General features: G+C 59.9%; 1 protein-coding gene across 2 annotated transcripts; it reads right to left on the bottom strand.

Moving 5' to 3' along the window:
• Positions 1-758: 758 nt before the first annotated feature.
• On the bottom strand, positions 759-17760 carry CSNK1G2 (casein kinase 1 gamma 2). 2 transcript variants are annotated; one of them, XM_039696673.1, is made up of 12 exons: positions 17237-17760; positions 9821-9861; positions 9217-9286; positions 8625-8773; positions 7865-8099; positions 7573-7658; positions 7143-7227; positions 6920-7068; positions 6430-6513; positions 4870-4974; positions 3139-3245; positions 759-2689 (listed from the first exon to the last, which is right to left on the bottom strand). In XM_039696673.1, exons 1-12 carry the CDS (start codon positions 17421-17423, stop codon positions 2635-2637), a joined length of 1353 nt encoding a protein of 450 aa, XP_039552607.1. In that variant the 5' UTR covers positions 17424-17760; the 3' UTR covers positions 759-2634. The 2 variants fall into 2 exon arrangements, with proteins under 2 accessions (XP_039552607.1, XP_039552609.1); XM_039696675.1 differs by lacking the exon at positions 4870-4974 and having other exon boundaries at positions 17237-17759.
• Positions 17761-21697: the final 3937 nt, after the last annotated feature.

The following is a 21697-nucleotide window of genomic DNA, read 5'->3' as shown; positions in this document are numbered from 1 at the left end:
GGGCCCCTGGCCCATCTCCCCCAGCCGAGGGTGGGGCGTCCTCAGCTTCCCATCCATGGGGTGTGGGATGAGCCAGATCCTCGGGCCTCCTGAAGCCTGGCAGTCACTGCTGGGGAGTGCAGACCCTCGGGCTCTGAGGCTGGAGGGAGGGCAGCAGGATGGCACAGGCTGGGCCCACTCTGCTCTGGGTGATGTCACTTTATGACTGCATTTCTTAAACGTGAATTGGAGGTTTTTGACAAATGTACAAAAGCTGCCTCAGCCTTTGGGGGTCCAGGCCTGGGGGAAGGCAGATCCTCTGTCCTGTTATTCCCAGCACAGAGAGGCTGTGGGGGCTGCTGCAGCAGGGTGGGAGCTGGGCTCTGCTCCGTGCCCAGCACAGCTCCCACGGCTGCTCACCCGTGCTGGAGCTCGGCCTCGGGGCCCTGCAGTGCCCGGAGCAGGGGGGCCCAGCCCAGCCCGGTCCCTGCTGGAGCACTGGCTCAGCTGGGAATCACCCTCCTGCACCATCCCCTTCCTCACTACCTTGAGGAATAAAAAGCCTGAGTGGCTTTGCAGGAGCATCTGCCGGGAGCCTGGGAGGGCTGCCCAGGGCCATCGGCTGTGCTGCTGTTCCCTGACCTGTCCCCCTGAGATTTTCCTCCTGCTGCTTCAGGAAAGGGCAGCGAGTCCCTGCGAGGGGCTGGGGCTGCTCCCACCCACTGCTTGGGCAATGTCCTCACCCTTGGGAGCCACACAATGAAGCACAGAAGAATGTGTTGGGTTTTAAAGATTTTTTTTTTATTTTATTTTTTTGTTTTTATTAAAAAAAAGCCCCTAAATTCTATGGCTTCCAGGAAGCATCAGAGAAATTGAAATGCCATACCTGTACACTTGGTTTTAAAGCAGTAACTAAACTCGCAATGGAACAAACGCTCTCACGTACAATCGCAGTATTTGGACTCCTCGCTGGAAGGACAGAGAGCCCCGGGCTCGGGCCGGCCCCGAGGGAGCGCGCACGGAGCCGGGCACTCCGGGCACGCCCTGGGGCCGCTTCCCTTCCTCTCCGCGGCTCCTCTTCGGCCTCGGCCGGGGCTGCTCTGAGCCGGCGCGCTGACAAGGGACCACTTCCAGTGAAAATTTTAAGGCGATTTTTAAAATTCGTTTGTTCGCCTCGCTGGGGACACGAGGTCAAACGTTGCACGTCCCCTTCCTGCCTGGCCAGGGACACAGCAGCAGCTGGGGCCGCAGCCCGGACAAGCCAAAGCCGGGGTCAATCCCGAATTCAGGATGAAGAGGGGCCGTGGGGAGGGCACGGCCCCGTGGGAGACCCCAGGCCCCCCCAGCCCCTCCACAATCCGGGGTCTCCAGCCCCCCGAGATGGTCAGTTTGGACAAATGTTTCAAAGCAGCCACAGATGGTCCCATCCCTCCCCCGCCCCCCCAGCACAGCCTCAGCCCCTTCTCCTGGGGCAGAACAACAGGGTTTTGGTAAAGATAAGTGTGTGTCCCCCCCCAAAGTGTCACGATCAATACACAGACAGCGCACGGGGTCAGTCAGGTGGGGAGCTGCAGTGCCCTGGGGTGGCGAGGAACAGGGGGGTGCGGGGTGTCCGTGTGTCATTCCAAAACCTGCATTTCCCCCAGCCCCAGGAGAGGCCGGGAGGAGCCCACAGCGGGGATGCCGTGGTGGGGATCCCCGGCTGGCAGAGCCGCTCCACCCCGGCGCCCTGCACCGCCCGGCCCGGCCCCCGGAGCGGCCGCGGGGCCTCGGGCTGTAAAACCAAGAGGCCGATCAAGCCCTGCCCGCACCTACAGCTGTTGTGGAAACATCCAGCCCCAAGACATGGCAGCACCAGAGACGAGGCTGCTTTGCTTCCCCTCCCTGCTTTGCCACCGCCATTCATGGGTCCCTTTGGTCTCGGCCGTTCCTGTCCCTGTGTCCCCCAGCCCCTGGGAGTCTCGGACCTGCTCTCGGCGGGACCGGACGGCGCCTGTATTGCTCGCAAAAGTGCATCGTAAATGAACTGTAAACGCGTTTCCTCTCCCCGCCCCGCGCGCCCCGGCTCTCCCCGCCCGAGCGGGGCCGGAGCGAGCCCGGCGCTGCCACCGACGGCCGGACCGAGGGGACCCGCGGGGGGCCGGAAGGAAGAGCAGAATTCGGTAACACTGAAGATGACGGTCAAAGACTGACGACTCAGCACTCTGCACCGAGACTCACTTTAAATTAACTTAAGAGACAAAGAAGCAACAGAAAAAAAAAAAATTCCTCCTTAGCCCACTGCTCTTGAAATTGTCTTCATCTTCTTCTGACAGCGACGGGTCAGAGTCTGTAGTTGATCCCCATTTCAGACTGGTTATAAACTCAAAGCAAGTGACGCCGTGGGTTTTTCTCTTCTTCTTTTTTTCTGTTTGACGGACGCAGGAACTTCAGCGAAGTTGGGCTTGGTTCGAGTAAACGGCCACGAGTGGCGGAGGAAAGGACAAGCAGTTTGGGGAGGCCCCGCTCCCCAGCTGCGCGCGGGGCGCTGGGGGACCCGTCCGGCCCGGCCCCCCGGCCCCGTCCAGCCCGAGGGGCCGCTGGCTCCGCGGGGCAACATCCAGCCTCGGCCAGAGGGAGAGGAGCCATCGCTCGCCGCTCCGCCCGGCCGGCAGCTCACTTGCGACGCTTGGTGGTTTTCCTCTTCCTTCTCTTGAAGAAACAGCAGCACCTGGGGACAGAGGGGACCCGTCAGCCCCGGGGCCACGGCACGGAGGGTGCAGCAGCCCCGGGGCAGGGAGGACAGAAACCCCTCGGTGCCTCACGTGGGCAGAGCTGCTGCACCAAGTGCCCCTGGCACATGGCAGGGGCTGGACTGGGAGCACCACAACGGCCACCAAAAGTGACACCTGCCACAGCAAATGGCACTGACTGGGGAGTGACACTGACTGTGGCACACAAGGCCATGAGCCAGGACCAGGCAGGGACTCCGGAGAAGGAGCAGTCCCAGATCCATCCATGCCCCTCTGTGCAGGAGCCTTGGGCAGGGCGAGGTGGAAGGGCTGGGGTGGTGGTGGCCCTGCAGGGACACCCCTCATGGGGTGGCAGGGGACAGCTGGGCTGTGGCTCCCAGGAGAGCACTGGACAAGGCATCCTGGGGCAGCAGGGCTGGGGCCTTACTTTGTATCGTCTGTCACCTCCACCTCGGTGGGGGCTGTGATGGGGGCGTTCGAATGTCCTGCCGTCGGGTCATCTGTGTTCAGCTCTCCGTTGGTGGAGCTCATCACCTGGGGAGAGATGAGTGTCAGCAGGGACAGCCCGGGGGTCTGCAGCCCTTCCCCTCCCTGGGGGGCAGAGGAGCCACCCAGGAGACCAACCAGCTCTGCCCAGGAGCACCGCAGTGCCCTTTGTGGCAGGATGGTGCCCTCACCCAGTGGTGAGGGCAGTGCTCGGCCTCAGTGCTGAGCTCTCCCCAAGAGCCCCCTTGCACAGAGAGCTCTGAGCCCCTTAGAACGCCCCTGGAAGGATCCCAGCTCCTGGGAGCCCCCGCACCAGGAGAGGGGCTTGCTGGCAGCCAGCTCCAGTGTGGGTGAGAGACATGGCCTGGGAAAGCTGACAGCTCCAAGGAGCCCTTCCCCACAGCTGAGCATCTGGACACAACTTCTGCTTCCTAGCACCAAGACTCAGCCCAGTGCCTACCCTGTGGGCTCAGGCATCCCTGAGCTCCTGCCCACTCACCAGGGCAGCAGGGTCAGCCACAGTGCCAGGGCCACGAGGACATCCAAGCCACCAAGGCAACTGAATCGCCATCCTGTGCCTGCTGCCCACAGGCAAAGCCAGGAGCTCCCTGGGGATGCACAGGCCAAACACTCTCCAAGCTGCTCGGCCCCAGCGAGGACCCTCGGCCTTCCCCAGCCCTTGGAGGAGCTGCCACCGACAGCCAGTGCCCAGCCAGCAGGGCCAAGTCAGGCTCCAGCCCCTGACACCAGCACAGAGAACCGGCACATCACCCCGCAGTGCCGGGCACAGGCGGAGCGCGGCAGGAGGGTTTGCAGGGCAGGAGTGGGGAGGAGGAAGGGGATGAGGGACAGGAGGAGCGAGGCAGAGCATGGGCTGGGCCCTCGGAGTGCCCGGCCCCACGGAGTGCCCGGCCCCGTGACAGCACCAGCGGGAGCTGTGCCCAAGCCTGGGGCCGAGCACCAGCAGAGTCACTGTGGAGCAGCAGGAACGAGCAAGAGCGGCGGGCACGGAAGCACAGACAGAGGCAGCGGCGCAGGCCCAGCCAGGGGACCCGGCATGGATGTCCCACCATCCATGAGGGAGGGACCCCCGGGCCAAGGCAGGGCTGAGCGGCAGCGGGCAGGAGGCGGCGAGCGCGGGGCTGACGGCGCCAGCACAGGACCGAGGCAGGGCCATGGCAGGGACACGGCCAAGGAGTGCCCAGGAAGGGAGGAGAAGCAGGGCTTGGAGCCAGGGCTCCAGTCAAGGAGGCGCAGGGAAGTCCCTGCTCAGACGAGTGGCACTGGGGGCAGAGCAATGCCCACCCAGCCGCCGTGCTGCAGTGTGCCTGCCATCCATCCATCCATCCATCCATCCATCCATCCATCCATCCATCCATCCATCCATCCATCCTCCATCCATCCATCTCCAACCACCCTCTAATTCCCCCTGGCAGCACCAGGGGAGCCCAGCAGCCCCTGGGAAGCAGCACCAGCCTCGTCTGCGAGCCGTGACCATCCCCTCACAGCACGGGGACAGGCAGTCCGTGCTGCAGCCGGGGCAGGCCCCAGGATGTGTGGCCCCGGGGCGGGGGAGCGGGGCTGGTCCCGGCTCTGCGGGCGGCCACGCGGCCCAGGGTGGCTCCGCTCCCTCCCGTGCCCGCCCCTGCCCCAGGCGCGTGGTTTCGTGTACCTGGACGGACCCCCCGAGCCTGCCGGCTGCCAGGTGAGCTCCCAAAGGCTCCTCGGCAGGCTGCCCACCGGCCTGAGGATCCCACAACTCCGTCCCCTCGGGCGGCTGCTCGCGACAGGCAGGAGGAACAGAATGAAAAGAAACAAAAGAAAAGAGGGAGAATGGGGAAGAGAAGGGAGAAGTGGAGGGAAGGGGTGGGAAAAGTGGCAAAGGGAGTCGAGAAAATAAGACATGCAAAAGCAAAATCATGACCGGAGCAGCTCGAGTTGGTGATTGCGGAGGGCACCCGTGCAGCACCATCCTGGTGGCTCCCAGAGCGGTCCCTGTGGTGACAACGGGGGTCTGTGTCCCCCTGCCACCTACACACACACCCCCACGGCCAGCCCCCGCAGCCCCCGGAGCAGGGCCAGCTCCAGCAGGGCTGGTGGCCGTGTTTGGGAGCGGGCTGGGGCAGCAGAGCCGGAGCTGCAGCCAGGCCCAGGTGACGCCGCATCCCCAGGACGACGCAGGGCCCGGCACGGCCCGTGTGGCACGGGCTGGGCCAAACCCTGCCCCAGTGAGCACAGCACGGCCCCAGAGCTGCGGGGACACCCTGTGTCCCCAGGCTGGACGCTGCTCCATGCTCCAGGAGCTCTGTGCTTTGCTCTTCCCCCTACTCTGGAGATGTCCAGCATGGCACTTCCCTGGTGCTGGGGCACAGAGCAGACCTTACTGGGAGCGAGCTCCCAGAAATGAGCCAGAGGTGATTTGAAGATGTTTTCCTCTCCCTAAGGAAGCTCTGCCGGTGAGAGCAGGTGAGTGCCAGGCTCCCTGTGCTGGGCAGGAGCAGAGTGGGGAGGACAGGGTGCTGCACCCCCTGCTCCAGCCCCTTTGCAGGTGCTCTGCCCCCAAGGAGGTTTGGGAGGACAAGGGCTTGTACAGGACTGCTGGGAAACACATGAGGTTTGCTCTCGGTGGCAGCAGTGCCAGAGACACGTGTCCTGCACCAGGGCAGGACAGGCCACAGCACTGGAGCAGTTCTGAGCAGCCTGGCCCCTTTCCCACACAGCTCTGCCTCATCCCTGCCCTGGGCTGGGCTCACTGTGCCCTGCCCGTTCCCAGAACAAAGACAACCCCAGCATGGGGCAAAATGCTGCCAAGCTGCCCCCCAGGCCGGCCCTCCCTTGTCCCATGTCACTGTCCCATCAATGGAAGGGCACCACAAGCAGAGCAGCGAGTCACCCCATGGGGACAGGGTCCTTAGCAGAGGTGGCTCAGCCTGCACCAAGCTTTCCCCCACACCCCAGGCTGGACCCTGCTCCTCACCAGCTGATGTCCAGGCCTGGCACCTCCCAGTCACACTACAGCCCCCACTCTTCTGCCAGGCCACAGGGACATTGCCCTGGGCTCCAGCGAGCCACAGACCCAGAGCTGTGGGAGGGAACTCTCCCACAGACAGCACTGGGGGTAAACCATGTTCCAGTCCCTGCCACCATCCCTGCTGGCTCCACGTCCCTGGAGCTGCAGCCTGAGCTGCCCAGCCCACGGCCCCTGCCCCAGCCAGGCCCTGCCACTGCTCACCTGGTGTTTGGTGTGTGGCTGTGCTTTGTCTCTGTTCGGGGGCTGCACCTGCACCTCGCTGTGCATCGTGCCAATGGGGGTGGGCTGGGGACACAAAGGACAATGTCAGTGCAGCACCAAGCCCTCCCAACACCCGCAGCCAGATCCAACCTCTGGCCAAACGTGCAAAACCCCCCAGAACCAGGGCCTGATCACTGCCCCTGCCCCAGCAGTGCCACGCTTGGTATCTGGCTGCAGCGAGCCCAAGGAATGCACCCATGGCAGAAAGTGAGGTGCCAGCTCGGCTGCTGGGGTCCCCTTGGCTCCAAAGCCTCAGATTCCTGTGTCACAGCCCTGGAGCTGTGACTGGTGAGGAGGGTGGAGCTGGTCCCCTGGACACAGCGTGTGGCAGGGATGGCTGAGAGCCACCTCCTCCCTGGCTGCTGCCACTAACCCCGCTGCCCCTGCTCCCTGGGGTGCCTCCCCTCTGCCCCCAGCCCTGAGCACTCACCAGAGGTTTCCCTGCCCAGTCGTATTCGTAGTCGAACACGTAACCGTTCCTCTCGAACAAGTCTGTGAAGAGCTTCCTCAGGTAGTCGTAGTCGGGCTTCTCGAAGAAATCCAGGCGCCGCACGTAGCGCAGGTACGTGGCCATCTCCTCTGCGGGGACACGGGGCTCAGGGACAGGGCACAGGGGGCTCGGGGCGGGGGGCTGGGCTGGGCACTGCTCTCACCTGGGAAGTTCTCACAGAGCACCTCCACCGGGGTGGCTCTTTTGGTGTCACCAATCTTCTGGTACCTCTCCTTTAGTGTGTCGGCCTGGCGGGGACAGGGCAGGTCAGCACAGGGGCCAGGCACTGCCCTGGGCTGTCACACCATGCATGATTTTATGGGCCCCCTTTCCTAGGTAACTGCTTCCCAGGAAATTCCCTCCCCAGGCAGCTCTGGAGGAGCCCCAGGGTTTCCAGGACAGCCACTGTGAGAGCTGGGGGGACACAGGGAGACCTGCAGCTGCTCAGCACTGCAAGGGCCTGGCATGGGGCTCCGAGCTGGCAGGGTGCTAACCCTCCAACACCCCAGGGGCCAAACCTTCCCCTCCCCATGCCAGGGCAGAGCCACACCCACAGGAAGCCATGCCCAGGGGCAGCAGGAGCTGGCAGTTACCTTGAGGCCTTGCCAAGGCAGGCTCCCACGGAGGAAGTACATAAACATGTGCCCTAATGCTTCCAGGTCGTCCCTGCGGCTTTGTTCTGCACGGAGAAAAAGAGACATGGGTCAGTTCCCACTACAGCCACTGTCCCTGTCCAGCCCCCAGATCCTGCAGCACCCCATGTGTTCTGCCAGCACCCTGAAGAGCAGGAGAGGCAGCTTGTCCCCATGCCCACCTCTGGCACCCCTGCCCTGCAGTCCCTCCCCTCCAGCCAGGAGGCAGGGCTGGCTGCCCGTGCCCACACACCTTTCCCCAGGTGGGTGTTGATGCTCATGTAACGTGCTGTCCCTGTCAGGCTCTTGTGCTCTCGGTAGGGGATGTGTTTTTTGGTCTCGGGGTCGATATACTCTTTGGCCAGGCCAAAATCGATGATGTGGATGGTGTGCTGCCGCTTGCTGCCCGGCCGCCCCACCAGGAAGTTCTCTGGCTTGACATCTCTGTAGATCAGGCTTTTGGTGTGGACATACTCCATCCGTGTGATCTGGGGCAAAAGCAGGTGTCAGTGCCAGGGCAGAGTCCCACCCTGTGTCCTGCACACGCCTGCCCTGGGCCCTGCTCCAGCCACCTTGCCCCTGCTCCCCTCAGCCCCAAGGACGGGCACATGGGCTCCTTCCCACCATGGGAGCCAGCCCCAGGCCAGCTGCACCCTGGGCACACAGTGAGATGCTCTGGGCCACTTAGATGCTTGTCAAGGCTCAGAGAGGGGCTGTGAAGGGTGGAAAGCCCTCCCCCAGCAGGGAGGGGGTGAGGTATGGGTGAGCCAGGCTGGGTTGTGCCAGCATATTCCCCGTGGGATGCCCATGCTGCCTGCCCACGGTGCCCACACACCCCCTGCTCCCCAGGGCAGCCGTGCAGGGCTGCAGGGGGGCAGTGCAATGCTGCAGGGGAGGTGCAGGGCTGCAGGAGAGGTGCAGGGCTGCAGAGGAGTTGCAGGGCTGCAGAGGAGCTGTGCAGGGCTGCAGGGGAGGTGCAGGGCTGCAGGGGAGCTGTGCAGGGCTGCACTCACCAGCTGGATCGCGATCATCAGGACGGTCTTGAGCGTGAAGGTTCGGTCACACAGATCAAAGAGATCTTCCAGGCTGGGTCCAAGCAGCTCCAACACCATGGCGTTGTACTTCCCACAGGGGCCAAAGTAGTAAACCTGAGGAATTCCTTCTGCAAGAGATGGAGCAGGGGCTGTGCAGGGCTGCAGCAGGGCCACGCTGTCACAGCCATGCCACTGCCAGACAGGGACAGGGGCTGCAGAGGGGGAATGTCCTGCACTGCCCTCCCTGCACAGCCAGCATGGCTCTGCTCGTGGCAGCAGGGGGAAGGAGGCAGCTCCATCTGCATCCCTGACTGCTGCAGGATGGTGGAGGGAAAGAACTAAATCAAAAGAGATCAAAGATGAGACGAGGCGCCTGTGTAAAACCAGCCTCTCCCTGTGGAGCAGATGGGCAGGAGCTCCAGCTGGGGGTGAAGCTGCAGAGTCACATTTAGGGAAAGCCTCTCTCCCAGCAGTGCCCTGGTGAAGCTGCAGAGTCACATTTAGGGAAAGCCTCTCTCCCAGCAGTGCCCTGGGCAGGCAGCTCCCCAGGGCAGCCCAGCCCAGCCCGTACCTGCATTGCCGAGCTGTTTGTAGAACCGATACTCCAGGTGCAGCTGGGGGGCCCGGGATTTTATGGGTTCCTTGGAGGAGAGAAAGGAGAACAGTTAAGTAGGAAGCAGGATGTTCAGGGGGTCTGGGTGTCAGACACATCTTTCACATGCTGGCAGAAGCTGGACTGAGAGCATTTGGGGTTGGGAGCAACTGGTATAAAATGGAGATGAAGCCTCAGGGGATGATGAGAGAAAATCAGCCCATATGGGAGCCAGATCATCCCATCCAGAGAGGGAAAAACATTAATGGGACCAGGTACTAGTGGGGCCACCCTCTCTGCTGCTGGCACTGGCTGAGCACAGCACAGGCCATGGTGAGGGCTGGGAGAAGCAAGACTCAGCTCGTCCCTGCCCAGACCTGGATCACCCCTCCTGCAGTCATGAGTGTTCCCAGACTGCCCTCAATTCTGAGCAGGAACAGAGCTCCCCCACAGCCCCCCAGCCACCACATCCATCACACCCCAGCCCAACACCATGGGAGAAAGGGGAGAAGCCTCCTTCCCAATGGCTGGAACATCCCCCACCCCGATCATGCAGGAACTCCCCTCTTTGACAGCCACTCACCAATTTGATAGCTACGTATTCGTTTGTGTAGAGATTCTTCCCTGCGGGGAGAGACACAAAAAGGAGATGAAAAGCAGTCCCTGCATCACCCCCACCACACATCCACCGCTGTCCCTGAGGGCTCCTGGGCTCAAAAACATTCTGAACAGGTTCTGCAGCTCCCACAACACCTGAAGGGGCCTCAAGGCATGAGCAGGAGCAGAACCCACTGTGGGGAGTTGCAACATGCCTGCTAATTATCCCAGGTGGGGTATGTGGATTCTTCTGGGATGGGGAGGCTCCTGGGGGCTGGAGCCAAGGCTGATGGGAGGGGGCAGCAGCAGGGACATGACTGGGCAAGGCAGGGACAAGGCTGAGACTTGGTGCTTCTCCCAGCCCCACAGGGGAGGGGGCTATGGAGGGATGGCCAGAGTTGGGGGACACTGAGTTATGGCCAGAGGGATCCTGCAAAGGGTGGCAGGGAGGAAGGACACCCAGGAGCACTGACACAGCTGGCAGTGGTCTGAGGGCATCACAGGCAGGTGGGAATCTGTCCCCCACAGCTGGGGTCACTCCTGGGAATGTCACATGCTTCTGTGTACGTGTGTGTGAATCAACCTCATCCTGGGGATGCTCCTGCCCACCCAAGGGCACAGGGGAAGCCAGGAGCAGATCCATGGCATGTCCCAGACTGTAGGGGAGCTGAAGGCTGCAGGGGAGTGAAGGAGCAGCCGTGGCAGCCAGCACCCTGTACAGGACCCCCGGAGGGCTCCCCACCTGCACAGGACTTTTCACACCATAACCACAGAAGGTTGAGCTCAGAGTGCCCCCACATCCCCCCAAAACCAGGGGGCCAAGGAAAAGGGGACACACCTGGGAAGCAGCAGCAGAGCCTCAGCCCAGGCCCACAGCCACATCCCCCAAAACCAGGGGGCCAAGGAAAAGGGGACACACCTGGGAAGCAGCAGCACAGCCTCAGCCCAGGCCCCATAAAGGCCAAGATTAAAGGTCTGCAGGAGCAGCTCTGAGTGTTCCTGGTGCAGGAGCCCAGGCAGGGGGGGTTAAGGGCAGCAGGCTCCAGATCCCAGCGATCCCACTGCCTGCCATGTGGGTATCTGGCCGAGCTGCATCTGTCTCCTCGGATTTTCTCCAAGCAATTTGCTTAGGGAACAAGCTCCTCCTGGGGTAAGATTTCATCTGCTGCCACTGCTGCTCTCCACCTGAAGCAGCAATAAATCCTGCCCGGGTGACATCAGAGGCAGCTGCTGAGCGCCACGGCCGGCAGGATTACGGGAAGAGGGATGAATGGGAGATATTAATGGAGCAGCTCCTCCCAGGGATGGGCTCTGCAGCCAAGGAGGGGCTCAGTCCTGCTGCCTCCCTGACCCTCTCCCATCCCAGGGGACCTCTGCCAAGCCACTTTGTCTGCTGCTTCTGCATAAAGCAAATCCGTTCACAGCGATTAGGGAGGAGGGGATTTGGGAGGGAGGGAGGGAGGAACTGAATGTCTGGTGAACACAGCTTGTGCCACATCCAGGGGGTTTGTTCCATCTCACACTGACATTTCCTGGGGAGCAGGTGGGACACCCCCAGGCCTGTGCATGGCTCCACAGGGCCCTACAGTTCAGTCCAAAACAATTACTGGTGCCTTCAGGGCAGCAACATGTGATCAGAAAACTCACAGCTGGATTTTCCCTGAGGTCAGGCAGGATTTGAAGGGGGAAAAATGTAACATGGCAGGAAAACTGCCAGAGGGACACTGCAAAAGGGACTCAGCGGGGAGGGAGAAGGGATGGAGGCAGGAGAATCCCCAGCAGTGGCATCTGTCCTGTCCCCACCACACAGTGGTGGCACAGAAAGCTACAGCAACAAGGCTCTGGAGCTGGCAGCATTCTCCCAGCCCAGAAATGGTCCAAATCCTTTGGTTCAGCCCTTCCTTGGGGGGCTTGGACACAGCTGATGGACAAGATGGGGAGCAGAGAGGGTATGAAAACACCACGCTCTGCTTCCCCTTTCTGAATTAAAAAAGGTGCAGATAGCAGAACTGGCCTGTCATGAAATTAATAAACCAAGAGAAAAGAAAAAGCAAAAGAGCAAGGAGGGAGGATTCCTTCCATGCAGGGAACTCCCCACTCCAGCTCCTGGAGCCCCCTGCTCTGTCCCAGTGCTCCCAAAGGGGCAGCTTTGACACCCAAAATGTGCCAGAGCCCAGGGAGTGCCTAGGAGGACTAGAGCAGGCAGGACTTGCAGCACAAAAGGTGCTTTTGAAAGGAAATAAAAGAGAAAAGTGGTGAGACGGGTGGCAGAAAGCAAATATTTGCATTGCAGGAGCCTTTGCCCGGCTCGGTGCCGGAGGTGCCTCAAACCCAGCTGGCAGCAGCTGCAGGATGCAGAGTGGGATCAGAGCAGGCTGAAGGCAGGAGCAGGCAGCCAGGCCTGGGGCCAGGGTGTGTTCAAGCTGACCTGGCTCTCCCTGCTGTCCCTCCCCAGGGATTTGGCAGCAGTGCCCAGCACCTGCTCCTGCACGTCAGCCCGGCTCTGCGCTGCCTCCCAGCTGGGTCCCCATCCAAGCAGCTCAGAGCCAGGGAATCACGGAGCTTTATGGTGGGAAAGACCTCTCAGATCACCACTCCAACCATGAGCCAGCAGCACCACCATGTTCACAACAGCCCATGTCCCCAAGTGCCACATTCACATGTTTTTGAACGCCTGTGGGGTGGTGACTTCACTCCTACCCTGGGCACTCTGTGCTAATGCTTCCCAGCCCTTCCTGTGAAGGAATTTTCCCAATTTCCAACCTAAACCTCCCCTGGCCCAGCCTGAGGCTGTTCCCTCTTCTGTCCCTGTTCCCTGGAGCACAGCCCGACCCCCCCAACTGTCCCCTCCTGGCAGGAGTTGTGCAGAGCCACAAGGACCCCCTGAGCTTCCTTTTCTCCAGGCTGAGCCCCTTCCCAGATCCCTCAGCCTCTCCTGGTGCTCCAGACCCTTCCCCAGCCCCATTCCTGTCCCTGGCCATGCTCCAGCTCCTTGCTGTGAGGAGAAAAGGGAGCACTGAGGCTGCCCCTAGCCCGTGGCACAGCACTGTGCCCACACTGGGCACCTTTGTGCAGCAGCAGCACAGAGCTGAGCCTGGGCACGGGGATGGGAATTCCCAGAGCTGGGAATGCAGTGGGGGAACAGGGGATGAGGCAGCTCCATGCAAAGGCAGCCAGGCCCAGCCCTGCCAGCACTGCAGCTCCAGTGACAGTGGCTGCACCAGGCCAAGCAACGACAGCTCTGTGGAATGCTGGGCTTTAACACCATCAGAAGAAAAAATGTTATTTTAGAACCTGACCTTCTCTAAAGGAGGCTCTGAACAAGCAGGAAGAAAAGCAAGTCTGAGCCTTCAGCAAGGGAGGGAGGAGCAGCAGGAATGGTGTAGGTTCCTCTCTCCCAAAGCCTCCAAAGACACCCATGTGCCACCTGTGGCACGTGGTGGGTCTGTGGCTCCAGCCTCTGGGAGGTGGCTGAGCCCTTGGCCACACTGCAGGTGCTCACAGGGAGGTCTCTGCAGAGCCAAGACAAGAAAGGTGTCATGAGCAGGGCACTGAGCCCAGACACTTTTTCAGAAGGTGCTGTCTGTGGCCCCAGGTAACTCCCAGTGAGTTCCTGGGAGCTGCAGGACAGGCCTGAGAGCCACAGCTCAGGAGAGCTTGGGAATGTCCCCAGCACCTGCACATGACCCTACAGCTGGCACGGCCCTGCCTCAGCTGCAGCAGTGAGCTGCTCCTGGCTCACACACTGCACACACACTCACCCTCCGTGTTCTTCCCTCCAAAATCCCAAGTTTACTCTAAAAGATAATTAATTTCCAGCTTTTAATTTTGAAGGAAAACAGCTGCTGTGGCTCCAGGCTGCCAGCAACAATGCATACAGCAGGTTGGGGGAGAGGGGTGGGTACTGAGAAACTGCAAAAAGCACATTTGCAGAAGTTTACTGCTGGAAGAACAGAAACAGCAGCTGCTGCCAGGTCCCCCATCCTTCCCTGCACCCTGCTCTAGGCTGAGGCTGCCCTGGGGCAGCTCCATGGCACAGGCTGGCAGCAGCACCAGCCTCAGGGCAGGCTCAGGAAGGGGCCCTCAGGAGCATGCCAGGACTAAGGGCAATTCCTGGCTCTGAGGCGGCTGCCCTGCACCAGGGCAGGACCTGCACAGCACCCAGGTGCTCTGGGCTCAGTTTTCACCTTTCTGGGTTTTCTTCTCTCCCCCTACCCCAGCCCATCCATCCCATCCCATCCCAAGCACTTCTGAGTAGCTGCTAAGAGGAACCTGCTCCAACAAACCCTCTCTGTGAGTGTGCTGGCCCTGCTCTCAGGGTGCAGGGAGCTGGCAGGGAGCTGGCAGGGCTGCAGCTCAGCTGTGCCCACTGCCAGGGCACACGAGCCACCAGCCCCTCATGTCACCCACTGCCACCAGCGTCCTGCTGCCTTGTGTTTCAGAGGACAGGGTCCCACCCTGGCAGGGAGTGGGGCTGGCTGTGGGCAGCACGTGGCCAGGGGGAGCTCAGGGGGCTGCAGGCTGCAGGCACTGCCCTGGGATGCTGCTGGAAAGCCCCAGGAGGAGCTGGGCTGGCGCTGGACCACAGCTGGAGACTGGCAAGGGGAGGGATGAGCACTCACCAGCTCAGGGTGAAGCTCCAGGATATAAGAAGGTAACAGGAGCCAGCACCTGCACAACATCAACCTGCCCCTCTGTGCAGAGGGCTGGGGCAGCCACCCTGCTCTCCAGTCACGCTGGTCCAGTGCAGAACTGGCTGGCAGCACTGCCCGACTGGGACTGGCACCACGTCCCTGCATTGCCCGGGATGCCAAGGCCAGCAGGGACAAGGAGAAGCAGGATCCAAATGCACAGCCCTGGCAGCCACAACTCCTGCCCACGTCATTCCCCTTCTGGCTTCCCACAAATGCCTTATGCCAATTGTTTTTTATATTTCATCTTTAAAGAGATCACTTGATTTTGGACACCTCCTACATGGGTGGACATTTGTCTCTACCTGGGGCAGCTGAGCTGAAGCACCCTAAGGACAGATCACCACGTGCCCCTTGGTGTGGTGGAGAAATAGGGCGAAGTGGTACCTTTTTGGGGAAGACAGTGTCCCCTTCCTCCCTCCCCACCACTGGGAGCTGGAGAGTCACCTCCAGGTACATTTTTCCAAGATCTCGTGGCCTTTGTTATGAGAGGGAAAAGGCCAAAGAAGATCTGGGAGCTTTTAAATACTGAGCTGCAGTTTGGCCTCTAAAGCCTTGAGGACTGAATTCTCTATTCCCAGGGGAAAGCTGTGTGCCCAGCAAGAGCTGGGGAACATTCCTGCTCATGCCACCACTTCACAGCAGGAGCCCTCTGGTCCCTTGCCATTCATCTGCAGCTGGAGGAATCCCTAAATCCTGAAAGCATTCCTGAGCCCTGATGCAGTTTGGAGGCACACCTAAGGAAGAGAGATGTGATTTTAGGAGAGAAGCCACATAGCTGTGGCTTCCACTGCTGTGATGAGATCTCGTGCTCAGGCCTCCAGCATGTTATGGCCAGGCACTGCAGGGTGTGACAGAGCAAAAAAGCCACGTGAAGGGACTGGAAGCTTCTCTTGCTGGTGGCAAGGACAAACTCTCGCTGTGAGAATCGACCACTGTGGAGCCCTGGAGCGAGAGCTCGCTGCTCGTCCCTGCAGCCACGAGCAAACCCAGCCCAACTGCTCCCAGGTCCCTGCAGCAACCTCACTGTCAGTTTGACAGATATCCCTCAGACCCATGTCAGACTTGTCCCCTCAGTGCTGCCCCTGAAAAATGAGGGGGAGGCCAAGGCAGGGGGGTCACACTGACCCTCAGCACTGAGCATGGCAAAGCAGCACAGCCCCAGCCTCCTGCCTAGAGCAGGATCCTGGGTTCCATCTCACCCAGAAACACAGATCCACTGCGGAATGCTCAGTGGCAAGCAAGGAAAAAGAGGTGCAAGGACACAGGTGGACCCTGCACAGCTCAGGACTCTCTGTCCACTGGCCCAGCAGGGAGGCACTGGCAGCAGGAGCGTCCAGATCCACCCGGGGAACTGAAAGGAGCAGCTGGTGTGGCAAAATCCCCCAGTACCTCTCCTTCCACAAGCCCTGGGTCTGGAGGAAGGCTCAGAGCTCCTCATGACAGCAGGAGAGACAGCTGAACAGGGGAACTGCTTGGCTGGATTTTCACCAGAGCGTCTCCCCAGCTCTGCAATTACGCGGCGATCCCGCCGGAGTGCGGGGACCCTGGCACCAGCCAGTCTGTCACGCCAGGAAGAGCTGACATTAACTCCCCACAGAGGGAGGTGGGAACTGACCTCACCCCAGCCAGGGCTGCCACAGCTCCTCCCCAGGCCCATGGTCAGCCCAGGTTTAGCTCAGAGCTCAGGGCAGGTTTAGCTCAGAGCTTGGTTTGAGAAGGCGCTGCTTAAAATATCACAGAGCAACAAGGCCTGTGGCTGTCACAGGCTCTGGGGACTGCCTCTCTTCCCAGAGCACAAACCCCTTCCCAAAGCCCTCACAGCCAAGGCCAGTGCTACAGCTGGCAGGGACTCCACCCACGCATTCCTGGAGACATCCAGACTGTGCTGCTGGCACAGAGGTGCCTGGCCCTGCCAGACGACTCCCAGCTGCCTGATGCCAAGCAAAGGGTTAACAGCTTTAAAGTCTCCAGGGACATTCCCAGTCCTGAGAGAGGAGCAACCTCCCCACCCTCCAAAACAGGAGTTTGCTTGAGGGGTTTCCTGATAAAACTGGTTCAAAATGGAAAGTGACTATGGAATTGCTTGTGTTTTATTCCTCCCTTTCTCTGACCTGCACAGAATCTCAGGAGAGTCTCTCAAACAACCAGTTTCAACAACTGAAGAATTTACCCAGGATAAAACACGGATGCCCCTCCCTAGAAGTTTGTCCCAGCAGAGTGAACATCCCTCAGGCCCCCATGATCCATCCCCGTCCCCAGGCACGCCCAGAGCACAAGTGGGGTGAGATTTGGTGAGCACACAGTGACATTTCCTGAGTCCTTCCTCACTCAGTGTTCCTGGATTTGGGGGACACCCAGATCTCCATGGCCACCACCAGTTACAACAGACAGATCCAGCCTGTAGCGTTCTCCCTGACAGACCCAGAGAGCAGCAGGCATAGGAGGAGATGGGAAACACCTCTGCAATCAGTCCTTTGGGCTGGGATGGGCCTTGGTAGATCAAGCACAGCGTGAAAGGATGAAGGAAGTGGAACCTCTGTGACAGAACATGGGTGACCTGCAAGGGGCAATGCTTCCACTCTGTGTGGCCAGTCAGCACCCCAGTGCCCATGGCCACAGCCTGTGCCAGCTGCTCCTGCTGCAGGAGGAGATGCCAGGGCAATCCTGGCAGGAGTGGGTACAGTGAGGACAGAGATGACCCTTCTCACCTAGACGGAGCTCCCCGAAATTGCCGCATCCAATCTTCTTGCCGACACGGAAGTTGGGACCCACCATTAAGACTCCCGAGTTGGTTCCAGCACCCCGGCCTCCATGACCACTCCTTCCTCCACCTGTCTTGGACATTCTTTTACCTTCCTCCAGCTCCCCTTTCCCTCCTCTCTTATCAAAATCCATAAGTTTGTGATACCCCGGCCTCTCCACGGTTACGCTGCTGCCATACAAATCCCAGAGCTGCCGAAAATGGAAGGGTGAGGAGGAAAGAAGCAGGGTTCCTCGTGGTTAACAGACCATCCCGGTGAGCGCTGCGAGGGCGGGGTCTGCACAAGGAGGGGTAAGAGGCCGTCCACGGGTGCTGGGCTACTGAAATGTTAGTGCTTCCCAAGGTCCCGCCGGGACTGTCATCATCGCCGGTCACAGGGAGGTCTTTGGTGGAGAGAACATCCTGCAGACAGGGTCCTCCCAGCACAGCTCCTCGGTGTCCCAGCTGTGCAAAAGGAGAGGCAGAAAATCAGTATGAGAAGGCAGAGGACAACAGAGGGCTGTGGGCTCTGGGTTCCTCAGAGTCCCTCCAGCACCCTCCCTGCAGACAGGTAACTCCTACAGCAATGACAGTGCTGCCATTGAGGGGTGGGAGAAGATGGGATAAACATCACGTTCCAGAGTGCCCCACGCCTGAGATGTTGGTTTAAATAAACAAACAAATGAATTTAAAAAAAGCTTGGTCAGCCGGAGGTGAAACGGTTAATGAGTGTCTCCATGCTGGAGCCAGCCAAGAGTGATGTGGGGACAAAACTGTCCCCATGGGGAAGGGCTGCTGGCAGCTTTGGGAAGCATTCAGAGGCACCAGCCAGGGACTCAGAGCTCCCCCAGGAGCAGAGGACACACATGAACCCAGCATTACAGGCACACCATGCAAGGCATGGGGCTGCCCAGGGAGTGAAGATGATTTCACCTGGCTGGGAGGGTCCCTGTGGATCCAGGGCCAGGATCCTGTGCCAGCAGCCCTGCCCAGGACACGGTTCCTGGGGAACAGCCACACTCAGGGTGCCCACCACAGCCCACCTGGGCTGGGGGAAACACCCACTTGGCAAACAGGAACTTACTAACATCCCACTGCCTCTTATCAACCAACTCTGATTTTAATTGCAAAGCTGGGAGTGAGGCCCCTTGGCTGCAGCCTGGGCCACTGCTGTGACACTGGCCAGAGCAAATGATGCTCATGGCAGCTTGTTTGCTCAGGGGCGCAGCACCCTGCCTGCCTTGTGTGCTCCCAGTGAGGCTGCTGGAAAGCCCCGTGCTGCTGGTGGGGTTATCTGGGCTCCCCTCAGCTCCCACAGACAGGCAGGAATCAGCTCAGCCCCCCAAATCAGGGAGCTCCTTCTCGTGTGCACAGCCCTGCTCATGGCAGGGCTGGATGAGGTGACCTTTAAAGGTCCCTCCAGCCCAAATATTCCATGATTCCAAGACACTGGTTCCACACATCCCTGTGCAGCTGCCTGTCCTCACGTGGGTACAACAGCCCAACATCAAGGCCAACCAAGGCCTTGCTTCCTTCTGGACACAAGACTGGGATGAAAGGAACCATGGACCTGCTCTGTGTGCTGAGGAACCAGGTGTCCAAGAGGGAACTGCATTCTCCCTCCAGCATTCCCCCAGAGTGGGATCCTGCACTGGGGGAGGCCAGGCTGGGCTCCTCCTCGCAGGGGTGCCGTGGGGAAGGCAGGAAGGACAGTCAGGAAGCTCAGCATGGACAGAGGGGTCACGCAGGATCCGGGCGCACACTGGGAGGGCACGTGAGAGACCCACACCTCCATTTCTCCCCCAGCTCAGGTTTGGCTCCCAGCTTGACGCTTGCCAACCTCCTACCCCTCCTTTATCCTCCCCCATCCCCACCTCTCTCTGCTCCTCTCCAGGCTCCTGTGACACCACTGAAAGCCTCCCAAGAGCCCCCAGGGCCACAGACTCCTGCTGACCCCATGGGTTATCCAAGCAAACCCCCCCTCCAGCTCCAGGAAATGAACACACTGCGAGCTCTGATGCTTGGCCAAACCCTGTAAAACTTTTTATTGGCTCTCAATAGCTATTAATAACAAAACAAAAAAAATTTCTCATGCTCAAGGGTGCACAGAGGGAAATGTGGGAGCTCTAAGAGCAGCCCAGGGAAAAAGACACCAAAGCCAGAGCTCAGCAGGGGGAAGGACTGGCTGTCTAAGGATCCAGGGGCAGGACAGCCCCTGAGGGGGGCTCCCAGCCCCCTCCTGACACTGAACCCTCACTCTCCACGGCATCCTGGCACACTGCCACTGCTCTCCAGGAGGGACCAGAGCTGCTCTGAAGGCACAGAGTGCTGGGGTGCCACTTGTGGGACCTGCCTGTTCAAGCACAGGAGAATAAGGCTTCCATGCATCATGGGAGCCCTCTCCTGCCCCCACAGGCTCCAGCCTCCATCCAACACCTCTGGAGCATCCCTAGAGCACAGCAGCAGCCTGGCCCTCCGAGGCCACCCCCAGCACACCAACACCCAGAGACCATCCTGCTGCAGGCAGCACACCTCAGCCGAGGGAAACTGAGGCACGGGGAGCCTTCCAGCTCTCCCGAAGCTGGGCAGGCACGGGCTGGCTCCTGCCCTGGTGCTCCCTTCCCCCAGCAGCGTGTCCGTGCCAGCAGGAAGCGGGGTGGGAGCGGCAGGAGCAGGGCTTCCCTGCGCTTTGTTCTGCCCCAGCCCCGAGCGGCTCGGCCCACACGTGACATCCTGCTCATTCTCTGCTCCCCCGATGATTTCCGCTCGGGTTCAGCACATGGTGCTGCCCTCCCGACCTCCTCATGCCTCTCCCACCTCCTCAGGACACTGGAGCCATTCCCCCACGGCCTCCCAGCTCCCAGATCTTGCCCGGTGTTTTGGGAGCTGCTTTCCCTGGACACGGCTCCAGCCACGCGCTGGGCAAGGGGAGCAGCTGGTGATGCACAGCCCCTGCTGCAGCTCCATAACCTGTTTTCCTTCTGAATCAGACCTTTATGCTCAGTCCCAGGGGATTCCAGGCCCAGACTGTTTGCACAGAGTCAGGCGGCCGACAGCCAGAGCTCAGGGAGCTCCAGCCCCGGCACTCAGGATTATTTTCTTTGAAGAGTTATGGGCCAGCCTCTGCAAGGGAATTTCAGACAATGAAGTGAGGCAGAAGGGAAAAATTAAATCCTGTTTCCTGTGAGCACAGGGAGGCTGTGCTGCCCTTTCCCAGCCCAGACAAACGCAAGGAGCAGCACAGCACAGCTCTGGTCCTGCCTGCAGAGCCTCAGGAGCAGCTCTCCTGGAGGGGCCCAGCTCCAAACTCCAATTTCAGGCAGCTGGGCCAGATTCATACCCAGAGGCCACAGCCCAGCCCCCCATGCTGGGACTGCCATGCTGCAATTCCCCCCTTCCCAAGCTGGGCAGTCAGAGCAGCAGGAAGTCCCTGAACCAAATGCATGTGAGTCAGGCCAGGGCAAGCGATGCTCCCTCACCCTGCCCACCAGCCTGCCCCGTGGATGAGCCAAGGGCTGGGAGGAATTTATTTTCTCATCCCAGGAGTGCCAAGGAGACACAGCAGCTCCCTGGACCTCGGGACAAAAGCAGGACCCACCTCTGTGCAGTGTCAGTGACTGCTCAGGTTTTCCACCCTGTGCCATAAAGGGATCACTGGCCTTTAAAATTGAGAATAACCTAATTAGAAACAGAAACTTCTGGTAAAATCCCAGGACTCCCACTGCTCCAGAGCAAAAAACCCTGTGTTTGTTAAAACACAGCAGCCTTTGGACAGGCAACAGGGACCCAGAGCTGACCCATCCTCCCCAGGCAGCAGCAGCATGGGGGCAGATTCCCTGTACAAAATTGATTTCACAACGTTCCTTTTTGCACAGGAATCCTCTCCCAAAAGGTCACAGCGAGGCAAGCAGCCTCAGGAAAGCACCTTCTAGGCTGGATTTGTTGGCCTGGAATCAAATCTGATGCAAGATGAGACTAAGAAAACTTGTTTCTCTCTTTGGGAGGGAGTGGGATAAATAAAGAAAAAAATGAATTGTCCTGAAATTTGGCAGGAGACATTCCAAAGCAAGCTGTGGTCTTAAAGCAAATAAGCCGTGCCCTGTGGTGTTTGCAGTGCGAGTGCTCTGAGCCAGGGATCCTGGAAGGGAAACAAACTGCAGGCAAGTGCAAGTGCCTCAGCACCCCAAACCAGAACCTCAGAAGCACTGGAAGTGCCATAAAAACAGGGCAAGCCCACACACCCTCTGATTCCCAAAGAGGGAGTTCACAGTGCTTTTGTTGAAACATTGGGTCCTTTTTCTTTTCCATCTGGTTTTAAGCAGGTCAGAGCTGCTCCAGTCACATTTACAAGTTTCTCCCTGCAGATGTAATGGTGAGAAAAGGGGAATTGGGGTTGGGGGGGAATTGTTTTTTTTCCTTAAAAGAAGAA

The sequence above is a fragment of the Passer montanus genome, unplaced genomic scaffold, assembly GCF_014805655.1.
Source record: "Passer montanus isolate IOZ18808 unplaced genomic scaffold, ASM1480565v1 scaffold114, whole genome shotgun sequence".
Taxonomy (NCBI): Eukaryota; Metazoa; Chordata; class Aves; order Passeriformes; family Passeridae; genus Passer; species Passer montanus.
This window is presented reverse-complemented; position numbering and strand designations above follow the sequence as displayed.